The sequence below is a fragment of the Asterias rubens genome, chromosome 2 (assembly GCF_902459465.1).
Source record: "Asterias rubens chromosome 2, eAstRub1.3, whole genome shotgun sequence".
Classification (NCBI taxonomy): Eukaryota; Metazoa; Echinodermata; class Asteroidea; order Forcipulatida; family Asteriidae; genus Asterias; species Asterias rubens.
Genome location: NC_047063.1, coordinates 25,545,022 through 25,563,414, shown reverse-complemented (window position 1 = coordinate 25,563,414; position 18,393 = coordinate 25,545,022). Strand labels below are relative to the sequence as shown.

At 38.1% G+C, this 18,393-nt stretch overlaps 1 protein-coding gene across 3 annotated transcripts; it reads left to right on the top strand.

Annotated features, from left to right (window-relative positions):
* Nucleotides 1-10: 10 nt before the first annotated feature.
* LOC117305133 (glycerate kinase-like) lies at nucleotides 11-13,192 on the top strand. 3 transcript variants are annotated; one of them, XM_033789926.1, is made up of 7 exons: nucleotides 11-394; nucleotides 2,932-3,092; nucleotides 3,532-3,672; nucleotides 6,449-6,597; nucleotides 7,525-7,676; nucleotides 9,825-10,000; nucleotides 10,388-13,192. In XM_033789926.1, exons 2-7 carry the CDS (start codon nucleotides 2,961-2,963, stop codon nucleotides 11,312-11,314), a joined length of 1,677 nt encoding a protein of 558 aa, XP_033645817.1. In that variant the 5' UTR covers nucleotides 11-394; nucleotides 2,932-2,960; the 3' UTR covers nucleotides 11,315-13,192. The 3 variants fall into 3 exon arrangements, with proteins under 3 accessions (XP_033645817.1, XP_033645800.1, XP_033645810.1); XM_033789909.1 differs by having other exon boundaries at nucleotides 375-450; XM_033789919.1 differs by lacking the exon at nucleotides 11-394 and having other exon boundaries at nucleotides 2,801-3,092.
* Nucleotides 13,193-18,393: the final 5,201 nt, after the last annotated feature.

Sequence of the window (18,393 nt, the reverse complement as noted above, 5' to 3'; positions counted from 1 at the left end):
GTTTCCGAAATGAAATCCAAGAAAAGGCGTGCTCTCTCTCTGCGCCGGTTGGTTATAAGTTTGAGATGTTGTGTGATGACGTCGTCTGCAATTATTAAGATGGATCTTACTTGTGTTGTATGCAATGGCCGGCTGGTTTGCCATCGATTTAGACTTGGCATGACGAGTTTGCACAACATTTTTTTACTGAGCACGCTCGCTAGCTAAGGTCACCGCAATCCCCCACCCACACATTGAGTTCACCACAGTTAAAACCTGCTGATCAGTTCACTGATAATGACTGTACCAAAATGTGGGTCGTCCTTGACCTCCCTACCACCACACCAGCAGGGATACGTGCGTGTGGGAACAGGCGCGCAACAACAACATTGGTCAACGAGAATCCACAGATGAGGTGAGATAGGGACAGAATATCGAACTACAGACAGCCACCATGGCATGTGTTTTAAGGTGGGCTAGTAGTAGTAGTCTCCTCCATAAAATATTATTTTCATTTATTCATTTGTTTTAATTTTTCTCAACCAGTTCTTGATTTTCTTTGATACATTTAATTTAAAGTTAAGTTATTGTACTGTAGTACTACAACTACGTTCTACGATACGAGTACGTACTACTACTACACTCACTAGTGCTAAATGTTTGATTATTGTTCTCCTTTTTCACAAATGGAAATTAATATTGATTTCAATCAATCGGTCGGTCAGTTTATTTCCACAGTATCAAAATCAAACACAAAGTTAAACAAAGGCAATTTGTAAATTGTAAATTTTATAAGAAATAAATAGTTATTTGATAAGATTAAGATTAACTATGAATAATCAGCATGGACATTCATGAAACTGTGGAGTGATCCATAAAGAAGCAGAGCTTGTAAGGTTATTTAGTTGCGATAACGTAACCCTCCCGTAGTCCTGCCGATGTCGGCAGGAGGGTTACGTTATCGCAACAATGGTACACGAGCAAGCTTGTGCATTGAGCCGATAATTATTTTGATGTTTCATGGATGAAACCACTCCACTCCAAGACGGAAAAATGTTCCTAAAAGGACAGGTGAATTCATGAAGGCTCAATGCCAGGCTGCTAACAATGAAAGAAACCTGGACAAAAGAACAATGGACAACAACAAACCCCTTAAGAACAAATTTTGATTGAATCAAATAGACCCTTCCCATGAAATATGTGAATTGCACGTAGCGCGTGCGCACTTACGTTTTGTTTGGCAAAATGAGGGAACATGTGTTTTGTACACAGCTAATGGGTGCGTGATGCAGACGCGATTGCGCGTCTGCTTAGTGCACAACTCTATGGCGTTTGCCAACCAACAGGGTCTGTACGCATATGTGAATGTAATTAGCATATTTCATGGGAAGGGTCCATTGAATTACCAATTTGAATATCCCAATTCATACGTATACAATCTAGACCCAGTAACTGGGGCGCTAGATTCCTTTTTTCGAAATTTTTACATTAGAAGAACAACATAATGTCAATATTTTGAAAAAGGAATCTAGCACCCCAGTCACTGGGTCTACATCATACAAAATTATTATGAGTGAGAATACTGAGATGTGGTTATGTAAACAAAATGGGTATGCTTGACCATACACATCGAGCAAGGAACAGTTAGACCATGGATAGAGGTAGACTTATGACTAGACCCACCAGTAGGCCTGGGCGATGGGTTGTTCTAAGACCCCCATGACCCCCACTACCCACGATCCCCTCGACCCCCTGACTCCGCGCTAGTCTTGATGCAAGACGTTTCTTGTTATGAGCGTTGCAGGCGCTGTCGGTGAGTTGGCAGTGCTATGTGTGAAAGGAAAACCAGAACGTGTTGCACCAAGACTATACGCGCATGCACGAATGGAACCGGAAACTGTCGGAAATAGGCATGCAACACACTGATGTCGTACATATGTAACATGTACATGTACATTACCATGGAGGTAGAAATATACAGAGCTCAAGCATGTCGGAAATGGGATAAGTTTGACAGAGTTCCTTACTTTATTACGCCTTTAAACAAAAAAGGTATTTATGAATGGGAATAAAAGGGTAGCTCTTAGTTCTTTCACGGCCGTTTAAAACCTTGCAGGGTCGAATTGCTGCCCCCGCCTTCATCTCGGGCCTTTATCACACGGCAATTCGACCCTGCCCTATAAACGGCCGTGAAAAAATTAGTCGCTACCCTTTTATTCTCTTATTTGATGAATTCGGAATTGGGACACGCTTCGAGAACGGGCAGACGTGGAGGGGTCAAGGGGGTTTTAGAACAACCCTTGGTCGACTAGTGAAATTTACTACTACAACACTAGTCTCGACTAATTCTCAAGTATGCATTGTGGCAATGTTTGCCGCAGATGCAAAATTCAAGCTTAAAAAGGATTGAAGGGTTGTGTCACTGATGTTCGATTGTGTTTTGTTAGTAAACTGTTGTCGTGAATAGTCGTACTAGTCGTACTAGTTGTGATAATTTTTTAGTGGTTGTGGCAGCACAATTAATCGCTTAGTTCGAAAATGGGAGTTGCGACTCGACTGACAAGCAGTAGCCACTGGTATAACAAAACAATACATCTGTGGTTGTCTAGCTAGTGAGTAGTACAACCCCAGATGCCTATTGTATAGCAAGTAGGCCTACTGTACGAAATTGACATGATATCTGCGTTTATGCATAACCTGTAGCAGGCCTGATACTTCACGGAGGCAACGAAGGCGATTGCCTCCGTTGCCCCTTGCCATTGCCTTGGTGCCCTTGATATACTCTAGTAGAAATTTACAATTTCCTCATAGGGTACCCTTTGCCAAAAAGAAAATGCCTTGGTGCCCTTGCCTTTTCAAAAACGAAGCATACAGGCCTGCTGTAGTGTACTACCATTAGCTTGGTTGAGTTTAACATCCAGACTAAACTATAACTAAACTGCATTTCCACAGGCAGTTTTACAGTGATCTTTAGAGATAAGATGTCACGGTGGTTGCTTTCCTGTGGACACAATCTGGACAGAAGGATATTTGGAAAATTCAACCAATCTGGCTGTAATAAGCTTCGTGGTCACACCTCTTCCTTGACAACAAATAATCAGGACTCAGCAATGGTAACTTAGTTGTAGTGTGTATGAGTATTTTCACCCATTGGTCCTTCCCACCTACATGGCAGAGTATCGGCAGCACAGCATTGTACAACACTGGCTAAGATTATTTGTGAAAAAAACCCAACACTGTTCTACATGTCGAATGTCATGAAACGGACTGGCTTGCAGGGCATTTGTGTTTTTAAACACGACTTTTCTTGTTTGTTTTTTATATCATCACAGCCCTTTTAAGCCTTTCAACAGTTATTTAGTGATAAGTGAAACAGAGTCAACAAAGTATCACATAGGAACACAGTACAAAATACGCCATTAATATGCCATTGGCGGTCTGTCCTTTCCAAGAAAGAAGAAAGTAGAAAGTAGAAATTTCAGTAAACGTTGGGCTCCAATTCTAAATGGCTTCATCACATAAAATTATCAACTACTGTAATAATCTCTACAGGATGCCCAAATGGAAAAACTGAAGCAAGATGCAAGGAACATATTTGCAGCAGGAGTTGAAGCTGTACTACCCCATCGTATAGTTTCCAAGACACTAAGTTACCATGACAACTGTCTCAGGGTCAATCAGAAGCAGTACAAGGTATGTAACTGAACAAAATTGCAAAGCTGCATGTGTGTCCTCATTAAAGGGGAGTAGCTTATTAAGTCTCTTCCTCTATTAAAAAAAAAAAACCAACGTGAACAATTCACCAATTGATGGTCATGTTTAAGTGAAATCAATGAATAATGACGGGAATCAGAGCAACAGATTGTGGGATCTTCAAATGGTATTTCCTCATTGTTTTGGAGTTGCACAAGTACAGGTTAGGTACAAGCTTTATCGCATAATCTGCTTTGTTTTCAGTCAAAAACTATTTTGTTGTCTTTTTCTGGCACTTTTAAGGTATAAACGTATGCTTCTTTTAAAAACGAAAGCACAATAAAAGCTTGAGAAAGAAATCTATATAGTGCCTACAGGCAAGTAAAAGAGTGGGTTCAGATAAAAGAGAAACTGAATTATTTGTTTACTTCACCCTTTTAATTCAACCTTGTTCTGTTTGTTCATTTGTTTGTTCATTTTTGTATTCCTTGTTATGCGCAGTAGAGTATATATTTAAATAAGCCACTGCCTAATATAAATGTCTGTATTATTATTATTATTATTATTGTTATTGTTATTGTTACTGTTACTGTTATTGTTATTGTTACTGTTACTGTTACTGTTATTGTTACTGCTATTATTATTATTATTATTATTTCATTTTATCACAGCATGCAAAAGAAAGATCTCATTTTCCTTTGTGCCGGTAACTCCTCGAGCCGGGCTACGTCCCGTAGCCTTAGATCTCAAGGGTCTTTCTCAGGATCCTCGCTGTTCCCAACAGCGCTGCCTTCTGTAACAGATCTACCCTCACATTTGTCCCTATTTCATCTAGATGTTTCCCCAGTGCTTTGGGAATGGTGCCAAGTGCTCCAACCACCACGGGGACTACTTTTTCCTTTACCTGCCAAATCTTACGAAGTTCCCTGGCCAGGTCCTGGTACTTCTCGATCTTTTCCATCTCCTTCGAAGCTACCCTTATATCACCTGGCACAGCTATGTCAATGAGATGACACATCTTCTTCGTCTTATCTAATAGCGCAACATCCGGACGCCTATGTTGTATGCCATGATCGGTCTGAATGTTAAAGTCCCATAGGCTCTTGACCTGGTCGTTCTCTACAACTTTCTCCGGAACATGGTCGTACCATTTTGCAAGCACTTTGACACCATACTTCTTACACAGATCCCAGTGAATCACCTTGGCCAGCTTGTCATGTCTTCCTTTGTACTCCGTCTGGGCCATCTTACTGCATTCGCTATCAATATGAAATACAGTCTCCTCTGCTTTATGGAGAGACGTTTGCTTTCTCTATCCTTGCCTTCATTACATTTGTCCTTAGAGACTGGTCTTGCGCCGCAGTAATCAAGCCCTCTGTTTCCTTCTTTAGTTCTCCACTCTTTAACCAATTCCATGACTTGCTGCTGGCCTCTTCCTCAGTACACCTCAAGAACCGGCCATGAAGTGGTTTGTTCCTCCAATCTTGATGTCTGTCCTCCTTCCTTTCCCTCTTGTACTCCTTCGGCCCAACTTCGTCTGCCCTCGTGTACCTTTGTGCAATTTTCAACAAGCTCTCCTCGGTCCTCCTGACATGACAATGCAAGCTTCTGCGCTCGATGTTAACACTGTCCGCCACGCTAAGCAACCCCCCTTCCGCCCTCTGACCTCGGAAGATAGAGTCTACCAACATTTGACCGCGGGTGTAGCATGCCATGCATGGTCATTAGTTTTCTTGTCCTCCTGTCAGTGACATCTAGATCTTCCCTAGTCCACTCGACAATACCCGCACTGTACCTCATCAAAGACACGGCCCATGTGTTAATCGCCTTAATCATGTTCCCCCCGTTTAGTTTAGACTTCAAACATTTCTTTACAGGCCTGATGTATTCTGCCTTTAGCCTTACCTTTGATTCCTTGTGAAGGACATGGTCAGATTCAAGTACACCAAGATACCGATAACTCTGCTCCTCACCTAAAGCCCTCAACTGTGCACCATCTGGCAGAGCAATGCCATCGGAATGTACCCTCTTCCCCCTCTTCATGGTCATTGAAGCACATTTCTCCAGACCGAACTGCATCCCAATGTCATCACTGAAAATCCTGACGGTCTGCACCAAAGAGTCGATCTCGGCCTCATTCTTCGCAAACAACTTCAAATCGTCCATAAAAAGCAGATGGTTGATCTTACATCCGTCCTTCTTCATTACATAACCTGCACTCACCTTCCTTCGAATCATCGACAGGGGCATCAGTGCAAGAACAAACAGCAGCGGAGACAGAGAGTCACCTTGGAAAATACCTCTTCTTATGCATTTATTATTATTATTATTATTATTATTATTGTTATTGTTATTGTTATTGTTATTGTTATTGTTATTGTTTTGTTATTGTTATTGTTATTATTATTATTATTATTATTATTATTATTATTATTATTATTATTATTATTATTATTATTATTATTATTATTATTATTATTATAATATTATTATTCTGAAACTTGTGACCTCGTATTTGATCTTGGCCTTTATTTATCATAAACTTGGTGTACCAAATATTCTCTACTCTTTATATGGGGTTGGTAAAACAATAATATAATGAGTAGGGTAGATGGCCTTAGCTTTCGATCCAAACCGGACCTTCTTCAGATGCATCAAACAAGCACAAACAAATACATAATGCATTTATAGAAAAATGGGGCCTGAAAATGCCTTTCTTCAAGCATCAAAAATGTGTGAGACTTGACATGACAGTTGTGCTTATTGTTCATATTAGGTGGACCACAATGTGTACATAGTAGGATTTGGCAAGGCTGTGATTGGTATGATAGGGGCAGTGGAAGACATCCTAGGAGACCATATACAACATGGAGTTGCTAGTGTACCTCACAGTATACAGGATGCACTTACTAAAGCTGGACGAAGGTTAGTATGTACACCTTGGACAACTATTCAAATTGAAAATTTGTATTTTCAGTATCTCACTGAACACCCTCACGTACATCCTCTTTATCTCGCCCGTTTATGCCAGTTTTGGTTTCTGCAATGTATTGATATAGAGAGACAGACTGGTTATAGTCCACTGTCAATTCAGTTTCAAGTCTGATCGACTAACTGGCATTGTTCAATCAGAGCTCATTATGTGCTTCAAACTCTGTACCGATATATGCAGATCAAGCAAGCTTTATTCGGTGACTATCCTGACTATAGCAAAGCAGTGTTAATGTTCATTCCAGATGTGTTCATTTTGCAGACGATGCTCTTTGGAATAGTCAGTTCTGATTTTAAAGCCATTATACACTTTCGGAACAGGCAAGAAAAAAAAGTTCACGGATTTACAAATTACAGGGTTTACAGAAGGTAATGGTAAAAGACTTCTCTTGAAATATTATTTCATGAAATGCTTTACTTTTTGATAAAACATTAAAACAATTATCAATTCTCGACATCGAGAATTACGGATTTATAGTAAACACATGTCATGACACCGCGAAGCGTGCGGAAACAAGGGTGGGTTTTCCCGTTATTTTCTCCCGACTCCGATGACCGATTGAGCCTAAATTTTTACAGGTTTGTTATTAAGTTGTGATACACGAAGTGTGGGCCTTGGACAACACTGTTTACCGAAAGTGTCCACTGGCTTTAACTGGTTTTAACTGGTTTTAACGTAACAATATGTTTTCCAAAACCAAAGTTCTGCATGTAATTACCTGTATCACAAATCTCCATCCTCCCATTTATACACTGGGCAACGCCCCCCTAGGTTTCACCATATCCATCCAGTATTAAACATACAAAATTGTTTTATTATTACATAAAGGATACGATAAGACTTTATTTGGTTATTTTCAGTGATATGTTGCCATCCTGTGACTCCAAGGTAGTGATAATGGAGGGAGCTAAAAACAACTTTCCTGATGAAGATTCACAGAGGGCAGCAGATAAGATAACAAAGCTAGCATCTAATCTTGGCAAGGATGACCTATTGATTGCCTTGATATCGGGTGAGAATATTAAAGTCACCTGGAAGTGGTATTTTGTCAATACGCTGTTGTGACTGAAATATGTGACCCGCTCTGTGAAAATGAGTCAGATGTAGGCAATTTCAGGAATTGAGTTATATGCATGGCTGGAAAGAACACATCAGCAGCAGTAATTTTGTATGTGTCTAAGCTTTGGGTGTATTGCGTTGCTGAGTTACTCCCGTTTGATATTAGCCACTACACCATTTTTTTTGAAAAACAAATTACAAGTAAAATTTTAAACTACCATTGTGTGCAAAAGGATACAAATTAGACATACATGTAAGTATAATCACAAAATTGTTGTACTCGTAGCTTTATTGCCTAAAAGTAAGTGTTCTAAAGGTTAACCATGCAACTAAAGACCTTTTTTTTTTTTCTTTTTTTTTTTTACGTTTTCCGTATTAAACTGTCCATAACTTAATATTGCATTGGGCGACATTTTTACAGAGTGGGTCACACATGTGTTTTGATGATTGGAATATGAATAAACAATTAACTAAGGTTTTATAAAATTAGTTTCCATGTTATTTACAAATATGAAAATAAGCCCGACCCGAGAGGGCGCTGTTTGTGACGTTATGAGGCGCGATGAATTGCATGCAGTGCCAACACAAGATAATGACGCTTGCGCAAGCTAAAAACATGCCTTCAAAGTTGAAACAATACCTGATTTTTTTCACGTTAGGCAAATGCTCCTTTAGGTTCGTTACGTCTTTCTGGTACCTTCTTCGACTTCCCCACTAGCTGGGAAAATTGTTGGGATGGCGTTACATTTAAGAAAAGAACTTTTCTCTTCATGTCAAAATGTGTAGTGTATTCCGGATTCTCGAAGCACGACGGCTCGAAGTGTTTGCTGCACAGCGCTGGAAAAGAAGTCGGACCGGACCACTTTGCAAACTGACCCATCTTTAGTTGTTTTGCTGCATCCAGCAGCAATACACCTGTTTGACTTTTCCGGAAAAAAATGCAAGAAAAAAACTTTTTCGAAACAGACAAACTCACGACTAAGACTTGAATGTACATGCACGTACGTGTGTTAGATGTTCCATCGATGCAAAGTCTGCCTCGATTGACGTCACAAAAGGGGTAGGCGGAGTCACCCCCCACACAACTTTATTTATTTTTGTAAGCATATAATCGTTAAAAACAATCACTCAACAAATTATTTTATTGTTCAGAAACATATAATCTAATGTTTGAAGAAAGAAAAAAAAATTATATTTCCAGGTGACTTTAAACTCACAAAGGACTGTTCAAAACAAAATATAATGACATCAGTCTATGAAAAGAGTCTTATTTGTAATATCTTGGGAGAATCTTGAACCCTTTTACTGTTTGACAAGTACATGGTTCCCAGTGATAGATACTTGTACCCTGGTACTTGTGTTGCAAGTCAAATCACTGGAAAATGTTATCAAGATTAGAACGGTGAAGCATTTTGTGAATTTCTATCAGAAAATAAGTTGCTTAAAAAAGAAATCATTAATTGACATGGTGCCACGTAAAGACCCATTTTATGGGCTTGTATATGTATACTCTTGGTCTGTTCCCTGCTCTATGGTATGGGTGACTTTATTGTATTGTACAAAGCAGTTTGATTTCCTAGTTTCACCATGAAGTATACAAATATTGACTGCTTCGAGTGCTATGGTTAAAACTACGACTCCTGAGGTGATCCCCGGAGCGTTCTATTTTGCCGAGGTGCAGCCGAGGGAAAATGGAACGGTTCGGGGATCACCGAGGGAGTCGTAGTTTTAACCATAGCACTAGTTAAAGCAGTCAATATTTGTTTTACAACACCCCAACATACTATTTATCATCTTCGTACACGTAACGTTCGTACGTGCGTTTCAGATACACAGATGCACAACTGATCGGGTTCGAGGTGGGTGAAAAGACGTCTTGCCGTGTGATAGTCGTCGCACTATCACACGGCAAACGACGCACTATCACATGGCAAATGACCCACTATCACACTGCAAAAATGCACTATCACACGACCGACGTCTAGTAAAACTAAGCCGATCATGTGACGTGCTCTAAACCAATGAAAAGGCAGAATATTTGTAAGGGGTGTCATAATTTGTGATGTGTCTCCTGTTGATATAAGTTTTTTGTTTTTTTAAGGTGGTGGCTCAGCTTTGCTCCCAGCGCCCATCCCACCATTAACCTTGCAGGATATCTACGATGTATCCAAGATTCTAGCCATGAAGGGGTCTACAATTGCTCAACTCAACACAATTAGAAAACACATGTCTAAATTGAAAGGAGGTGGTCTGGCACAGGTAGCCTACCCAGCCCAGGTAATGTGTGAACTTCAGATATTACAGGGATCTAACAATTGCAATTATTACTTCTTACCTTCGATTTATATTCAATTTTCATGAGAAAACAATATCAACAATTCCAAATTTTGATTAAAGCAATCATCTCAAATGCTAACATGCCTTCATACCACCTTTAACTTTGAAAACTCTGTAAAAAAAAATTTGAAGGAACCAATTATTCTGAATTTTAGTTTGAAACCCGTTGTTTTAAAATGATTGCGTATAATTTTTGAATAAAAAGTCTAGGGGGAAAAGGGTTTATTTGTAATTAAATTCTGAGAGTGTAAAGGCCCTGCTAACAAGAAGAAGCTAGGGTGTGCCAGATTTGTTTTCTATTCAATTTTCTATTTATTTCACTTTCAGGTTGTGAGTCTGATTTTGTCTGACATTATTGGTAACCAACTTGACATGATAGCAAGTGGACCAACAATAACAGACAACTCAACACCTCAAGACTGCTTAGATATTATTTCTCATCTTGGAGCCACCACCGCAATCCCTAACAATGTTCTCAAATTCTTCCAAAGAAAGGTTATCATGGGGACAGCCAATGAGAAAGAAGCATCACCATCTTCACAAGATCTTGTATTGAATGTTGCCATTGGTAATAACCAATTGGCCAGCGAAGAAGCAACTAGGTATGCCCAGGTTTTAGGTTTTGAGACTTTATTACTTTCTAATGAGCTCTCTGGAGAGGCAAGAACACTAGGGGATTCGTTTGTCAAGATCGCTGAATACATACTTTGCCAGTATAAAGTAAAACTTACAAAAAGTGACTCGGAAGGTTTCAAACAAATCAACAAAGACTTAATAGCTTTGTGTGGACTTGATATTGAAACAAAGATTCAAACTCTTGTTCAGAATGCCTCTAATCTGAATAAACCAATATGCTTGATTGGAGCAGGGGAGACCACCGTAACAGTTGTTGGACAGGGTAAAGGTGGTAGGAACCAAGAAATGTCTTTAGCTGTTGCCATTGCGATGAACAAGCAATCCAACTTGCAGCATCTTGTAGAAGAAGGCTTCCAAGTAGTGTTCCTGAGTGGAGGTACAGATGGTCAAGATGGTCCCACTGATGCTGCAGGAGCTTTAGCTGACCCCCATCAAGTAATGCTAGCCACTCAATCAGGCATTCAGGCTCAACAGTATTTGAGGAACAATGATTCTTACTCATTTTATTGTCAAGCAAACGGAGGAAAAGATTTGTTGGTCACTGGCTTGACAGGAACAAATGTGATGGATATTCAAGTCTTACTTGTGACTCCTCCACAACCAAATTTGCAATATTAATCATGGGTTATTTGAAGAAAGTGATACATAAACCCTGAAGTGTTAGGCTGGGGTAATGTATGATGTTTGGTAAACACCTGACTTGTTTCTGACTTCGAGATGTCTGCTGTTCAATGCAAAATATGATAGTAATCTGTAGACTTATAATTGGAATTAATTTGGTGAAAAATATTTTGAACAGGCTGTTCCAACTAGTTGAATCAGTCGCACATAGATTTTCTGAGAGCATTTTTAGATTCCAAGCTATACCCTCGATAGCCTTAAGTCCAGGGGCATGCAGCACCCCAAGATGTTACGCACGACCCTAAATGTCACACGAGAAAATAGACCACTGGGATCGGCAATGGGCCTTTAGCAATTTGATTTTTGCTCCCGATTTTGGTAGGAGAAATATAATGCATACTGTGATGAGTGTTTGCCAATAAGAACACACAATTACCAAAGATAAGATAGTTCAGACACGTTCTCGCCATCCCCACATACAACCATTCCTGGTTCTTCATGTATATGGATGCGCTAAAAAGTCACGTGCTAAAAAAGAAAATGCACATGTAAATATTTCATTATCAGGAATAACTGACGAGATAAACGAGATGGTATTTTTTACGCTTACGCTGGTCTTTGTGCTTGACATTCAAGGGTGTCACCACCGCGTGCGCCCTAAATAAAGGCTAGACACTCGATGAATCAAATCAACTGGTTCTGGACAAAGATAATCACCTTATCTATGTATTCAGATCAGATCAACTGAGAAGATAAACAAAGATCAACTTATTGTCTTCTCACACAACTTACACTTCTGAATTTCATGCATGAGAAGTTACATTGTATGAATCACATTAAATTCTGCATGTGTTGTTATTAAATGTCAATGTTAACTTGCGCTTTAAAATGGCTCAAAGCCAATCAATCCCAGAATTATATTGAATACACTTGGCAATTCATGCATGTATCAATGTATGCCATGTAAATCTGTAAAATAACCATATACTTTCTTTCTATTAAATCAGGTGTCTCATTGATTTTGTATTTAAAATCACATTATATTGCTTAATTGTTAGTTTTTAAAGCTTTAAAGTTCATTTTAAGATAAAATTGTGCCAATCAAATCAACATATATTAAATACTAAAAGCAACTCATAAACCAATTTACTTTGCATAAAGAAAAAACTATAGCTTTATATCTTGTGTATATGTACAAATGTGTACCGGTAATCAGTATTATTTCTGATACTTTAGGTGGTGAAATAAATGTAATCTCCATCAAAGTCAAATATTTATGTCGTGCCAATCAAATCAACAAATATTAAATACTAAAAGCAACTCATAAACCAATTTACTTTGCTAATAACTATAACTTTATATGTTGTGTATATGTATAAATGTGTATTTCAGTATTATTTCTGATACAGAATTTACTCATCATACTTGAAGTGGTGAAATAAACGTAATCTTCATCAAAGTCAAATAATATTTATGTCTCATTTTATCAAAAGCATGACTGTGAAGTCGAGACCTAATCCAGTTTTGGGAAACAATTATAAATGAAGTGCTTAAGCCGTGTTTGCACTTGACTAATATTTTGGGTAACTTAACCATGACGCTGGGTAACATTCCGATGGGTTAACTTTCCCACCGTCCGCACTTGCCGAGACCGTGGGTAAACTAACCGAGCTGGTCCCCTGCGTAACATTGAATAGTTCGATAATCACAAAAATCTTATTCTTCCATGACAAAACATGTCAGCTTCTTTGTGTCTCGGAGGATGGGAGATTTAACCGAGTCGTTGCGTCCGCATTAGACTTTCTGGCTCGGTTAAACTGACCAGGTCAATCTTCCTGGGCACCTTTGGCTCGGTTAAACTACCCATTCGGGTCGGGTAAGTTACCTGGGAGGAAAACTTCCTGGGCTGTTCGCATTGGACTTTCTTTTTTCATTCATCTTTTTTTTTTCTTTTTTTTTTAAATGTGCAGAAAGGCTGAGGTAGCACAAAGACTAACCAATTACATTTTAAAAAAAAGCTTTCGTAACAATAAGAGCCCATGCATTTTGTTATGTATCTAGTTAGTCTAGATTAGTGTTTCTAACCTATCCTGTTTTATCTATATAATATCAGACTATAAACATAAATATTTGTTGGTATTAAAACAGCAGATAAACTTGGAGCATTGTTTCAAGCTTCCATTGATCATACTTCCTTACAAGTGTTCAAGCTTGGTGTACAAATTTTACCATCATGCCTAATCCCAAGAACTCAAATCCCAAGAACTCAAATCCCACAGAGATTATTGATTTATGTCCAGTGGCTCTGACGTGAAGTGCCTTATGAAGTTATGACCAGATTATTGCCAGATGTCAAACAGTTGTTAGACCTACCATACAAGAACCAACCACATAGGAGTACAGAGTGTGCTATTATTGACAATGCTGAATGGTATAATGAACATTTTGAAAAGGTTGGAGTAGACATCTAAATTATGGCCCTTTTTGAATTCCTGGTTTTGGCTCTGGCTTAGATTCAGCCAGTCATTTTGAAAAGTGTGCACAGTGCTTCACCTTGCTACAAAATCAATCAGCATAAACTGTAATCCCATAATCTTCTCCTGGATAGTAGTTTTTTTCAAATAAATCGTGATAAAGTGGTCAAACTAAACTCCACCAGTTCATCTGTACTTAGTGCAATTTATACATAGTGCAATTTGGTTCTGGCATGTGTCCTACAGGTAACCTTCTTGATACTACAAAATGTACATTTGTACACAAATGATTGCAAACCTCTGAAACTGGATGTTACAGAACTAATACAGTCCTATAAATGGACCTGTTGGATGGCATTATTAATGCCAAGTGAAACCTGATACTTCATCTGAAAAATAAATTGGTTCCTGCAACTGTGCTATATCTCAAAGCACTTTACAATAGATGACAATATGGGTGCCCATTTATAAAACTAAACAAACTAAAACAGCGAACTGCCATGGCGAGCTGCCGATTGCCAGAAAGAACCAAGGACTGACAGAAAAAACAATCATTTGATCAACTGATGGTCAAAGGGGTGGAGACATTGACAAGTATGAAGTAATGACCATTTAAGATTGTCATTGTTTCAGCTCATTCAACAGGAACCAGTGAAGCACTCTTTGAATTTTATCTTTTCATATGCATCTATATGTTAGAAGCAATATTTGACTTAAAGTCACCTGGAAGTGGTATTTTGTCAAAATAAAGCTTTTGTCACTAAAATATGTGTGTTTTGATTAGTGGAATATGAATAAACAATTAACTAAGGTTTAAAAAAACTAGTTTTTTAGAAGACGCTGGACCGAAATCTCGCCAAAAATTATCGCACAAAACAAACCCCTTCTCCTTATTATACGTCTGACTGTACCTTTCAACTGGGTTCTTTTATGAGCATTACACACCAAACCCCAAATCGGACAATATTAGAACCACTCAGCCAAGACACTAAAAATTCTCTTTCGTTATTTTTTTTTTAAAGATGAAGTATCATTATGCATTCAGACACATACTTTAAATTTAATGGTCCATATTCAATTATTTACATCAATCTGGGAAAAATGATTAATTTCATTCTCTAATTTCCACAAAAGCGCTGTCCAACCAACCTGAATATGTAAGCTTTTTAAATTGAAACAAATCATTTTGGGAAGGATTATTACCAATTTCATAATCTTTGTCTTTAAAACAAAATAATGTTCACTTTAATAGATGTTAAATTTGTTAACTTTGATAAGAGAAAACTTGTTGTAAATCTTGATACTTCCCAGTCATGAGCTTAGCCTTGGCACTACTCCAGTGATGTTCCCACATCCTCTCCTGATGGATGGTGATTAATCTATGTGTTTCTTATCATACTTCTTAGAAGACAAACCATCCTGTGATCTGAGAAGGATAAAATGAAATAATATGCCTGTGATTTCTTTTCACAGAACCCGGGAGAGTTTACAGTGCTAACAAACATCGGTGTATATGAGTAAAACCATAATGAACATTCTATTAAAACGCTGCAGTACCCGCTGCTAAAATCATTGGTTTCAAACTGCCTTTTAGCAACTGGGCAATCTCGCTGGTCGAGTATGACACTGCTCTAGAATTGCAAAGGTCATGAATCCCACCTGAGTGAAATGCCTGCGAAAGTATACGGTGCTAACACACATCAGTATAAAAATATGGGTAAAACAAAAATTAATATTCTTTATCCCTGATGCAAATTAAGATGTGGAAGATACATGTGAAACTTGCATAGATCTATGAAATTGTTCATTCCATCAAAGCATTGTTCCTAATAGGTGGGTAGTGGTTTACATCAGACTGACTGAGCCCATCACATATTAGTAGCAGTTACTAATTTATGGTCACACCATACAATTACTATCTTTAAAGACACTACTGGTAATTGTCAAAGACTAGTCTTCTTACTTGGTGTATCTCAACATATGCCTGTGAAAATTTGAGCTCAATTGGTCTTCGAAATTGCGAGATAATAATGAAAGAAAAAACACCATTGTCAAATAAAGTTGTGTGCGTTTAATGGTTGATTTCGGACCTCAAATTCTAAATCTGAGGTCTCGAAAAACAAAATCGTGGAAAATTAGTTCTTCCTCGAAAACTACGTTACTTCAGAGGGAGCCATTTCTCACAATGTTTTATACTATCAACCTCTCCCCATAACTTGTCAGCAAGGTGTTATGCTAATAATTATTTTGAGTAATTACCAGTAGTGTCCACTGCCTTACATGAGTTGGGGTGGTTCTGAAAGAACCGTTTGTTTCAACTCCCCCAACTCATTAGAGATATTTATTACGTGGTGTTACCGCAAACCTTTCCATATCAAATTTCCACCATGCAAAGTTTCAAATACTACAGTCGCTAATTGAAAAAAGCGTGTGGAAACACTCACAGCATGCTGTAAAGCACAGGTTAAAACAAACTTACATGCTATAGTACTTGTAATAAGTAAATCAATTGCAATATGTATGCAATAAAATCTTCTTGTTTGTTTTATTAAAAGTGTTCGTCTATCAAAATTGTTGTAAATAGCAATTGGCTGAATTGCAACTACATTATAACAATAACAAATACATGCATTTAATAAACAACAAGTAATTTGTAATAATTTACAGTAGAACAACTTAATTAAAACTAAACCCATTATCACACCCACCTCTGTCTTGTTGGTGTATTCTGTCCACCTGTAATTAATTGATGAAAATAGATTGCAAATTTTACAAAGAAAATGTTTGGTATTAAAACAGTTCATAATAAAGGCAAATGTGATTAATGATATTGCTTTAAATGTTATTCTGAGCAAAGTGAGAAATCTGAGAAATGATTAAACTACACGTACATAGAAAAAGTAATTCAAGTAACATTAATTTATATCAAAGTTACTTTACTAAATCTACAAGACAACATTTCAACACACCCCCAGTGTTGTAACATTTTGTCTTCAACTTTGTGCCTGTACAATTGAGTCCCTACGTTTCTTCTTGACTTGTACCTTTTTACTTTGTTGCCACACTGACACCATCCATCTTGTTAAGGCCAGAAAAGATATTATTTCACTGAAGACTGGAGACAGTGTAGCACTTTTGAAAGACACCTTACTGGAAATACATAATAATAAAACCATACCTTGAAGCTTAAATGTTTTGGATATCTCAGGTCCATATAACTTCCATCCTAGATGAATCAACACCATGAGTATGGCTAGGATGTAAATTAACCACCAACAAACGCGTGTCTGGAAGTCATCAGAGTTGTACAGAGCCACAATATGGCTTGGAAACTTGGATATCTCCGATAGGAATAAACTGGATTGATTGCTTATCTCTGGACTGGCCATCTTTCAACCTTTATTAAAATGAACAATATATTAATCAGCCTTTTTAAGGCCAAGTCAGTGGCACATTCAATAATAATAATAACAACATTGTGCTTAAATAATAAAGTTCCTTTAAATAGAGTCTATGGGAGGTCCCTTTAAATAGAGTCTATGGGAGGTCCCTTTAAATAGAGTCTATGGGAGGTTCCTTTAAATAGAGTCTATGGGAGGTCCCTTTAAATAGAGTCTATGGGAGGTCCCTTTAAATAGAGTCTATGGGAGGTCCCTTTAAATAGAGTCTATGGGAGGTCCCTTTAAATAGTATAAATAGAGTCTATGGGAGGTCCCTTTAAATAGAGTCTATGGGAGGTCCCTTTAAATAGAGTCTATGGGAGGTCCCTTTAAATAGAGTCTATGGGAGGTCCCTTTAAATAGAGTCTATGGGAGGTCCCTTTAAATAGAGTCTATGGGAGGTCCCTTTATTTAAATAGAGTCTATGGGAGGTCCCTTTAAATAGAGTCTATGGGAGGTCCCTTTAAATAGAGTCTATGGGAGTCCCTTTAAATAGAGTCTATGGGAGGTCCCTTTAAATAGAGTCTATGCGAGGTCCCTTTAAATAGAGTCTATGGGAGGTCCCTTTAAATAGAGTCTATGGGAGGTTCCTTTAAATAGAGTCTATGGGAGGTCCCTTTAAATAGAGTCTATGGGAGGTCCCTTTAAATAGAGTCTATGGGAGGTCCCTTTAAATAGAGTCTATGGGAGGTCCCTTTAAATAGAGTCTATGGGAGGTCCCTTTATTTAAATAGAGTCTATGGGAGGTCCCTTTATTTAAATAGAGTCTATGGGAGGTCCCTTTAAATAGAGTCTATGGGAGGTCCCTTTATTTAAATAGAGTCTATGGGAGGTCCCTTTAAATAGAGTCTATGGGAGGTCCCTTTAAATAGAGTCTATGGGAGGTCCCTTTAAATAGAGTCTATGGGAGGTCCCTTTATTTAAATAGAGTCTATGGGAGGTCCCTTTAAATAGAGTCTATGGGAGGTCCTGTACCATTGTAACTTTTGGTTTTTAAGCTTTAAAATAGTAAAGCCTTATTGAGGAAGCTCAAGCTTCACTCCTATATATTCTTTGTGTCCTGAACGGTCTTATGGGTTCAGAGTTATTATCTATCCTTGGATGACATTATTAATTTTTGTGAAAATTGTGTAGCAATTATGGTCAACTTTCAGTTTTACAT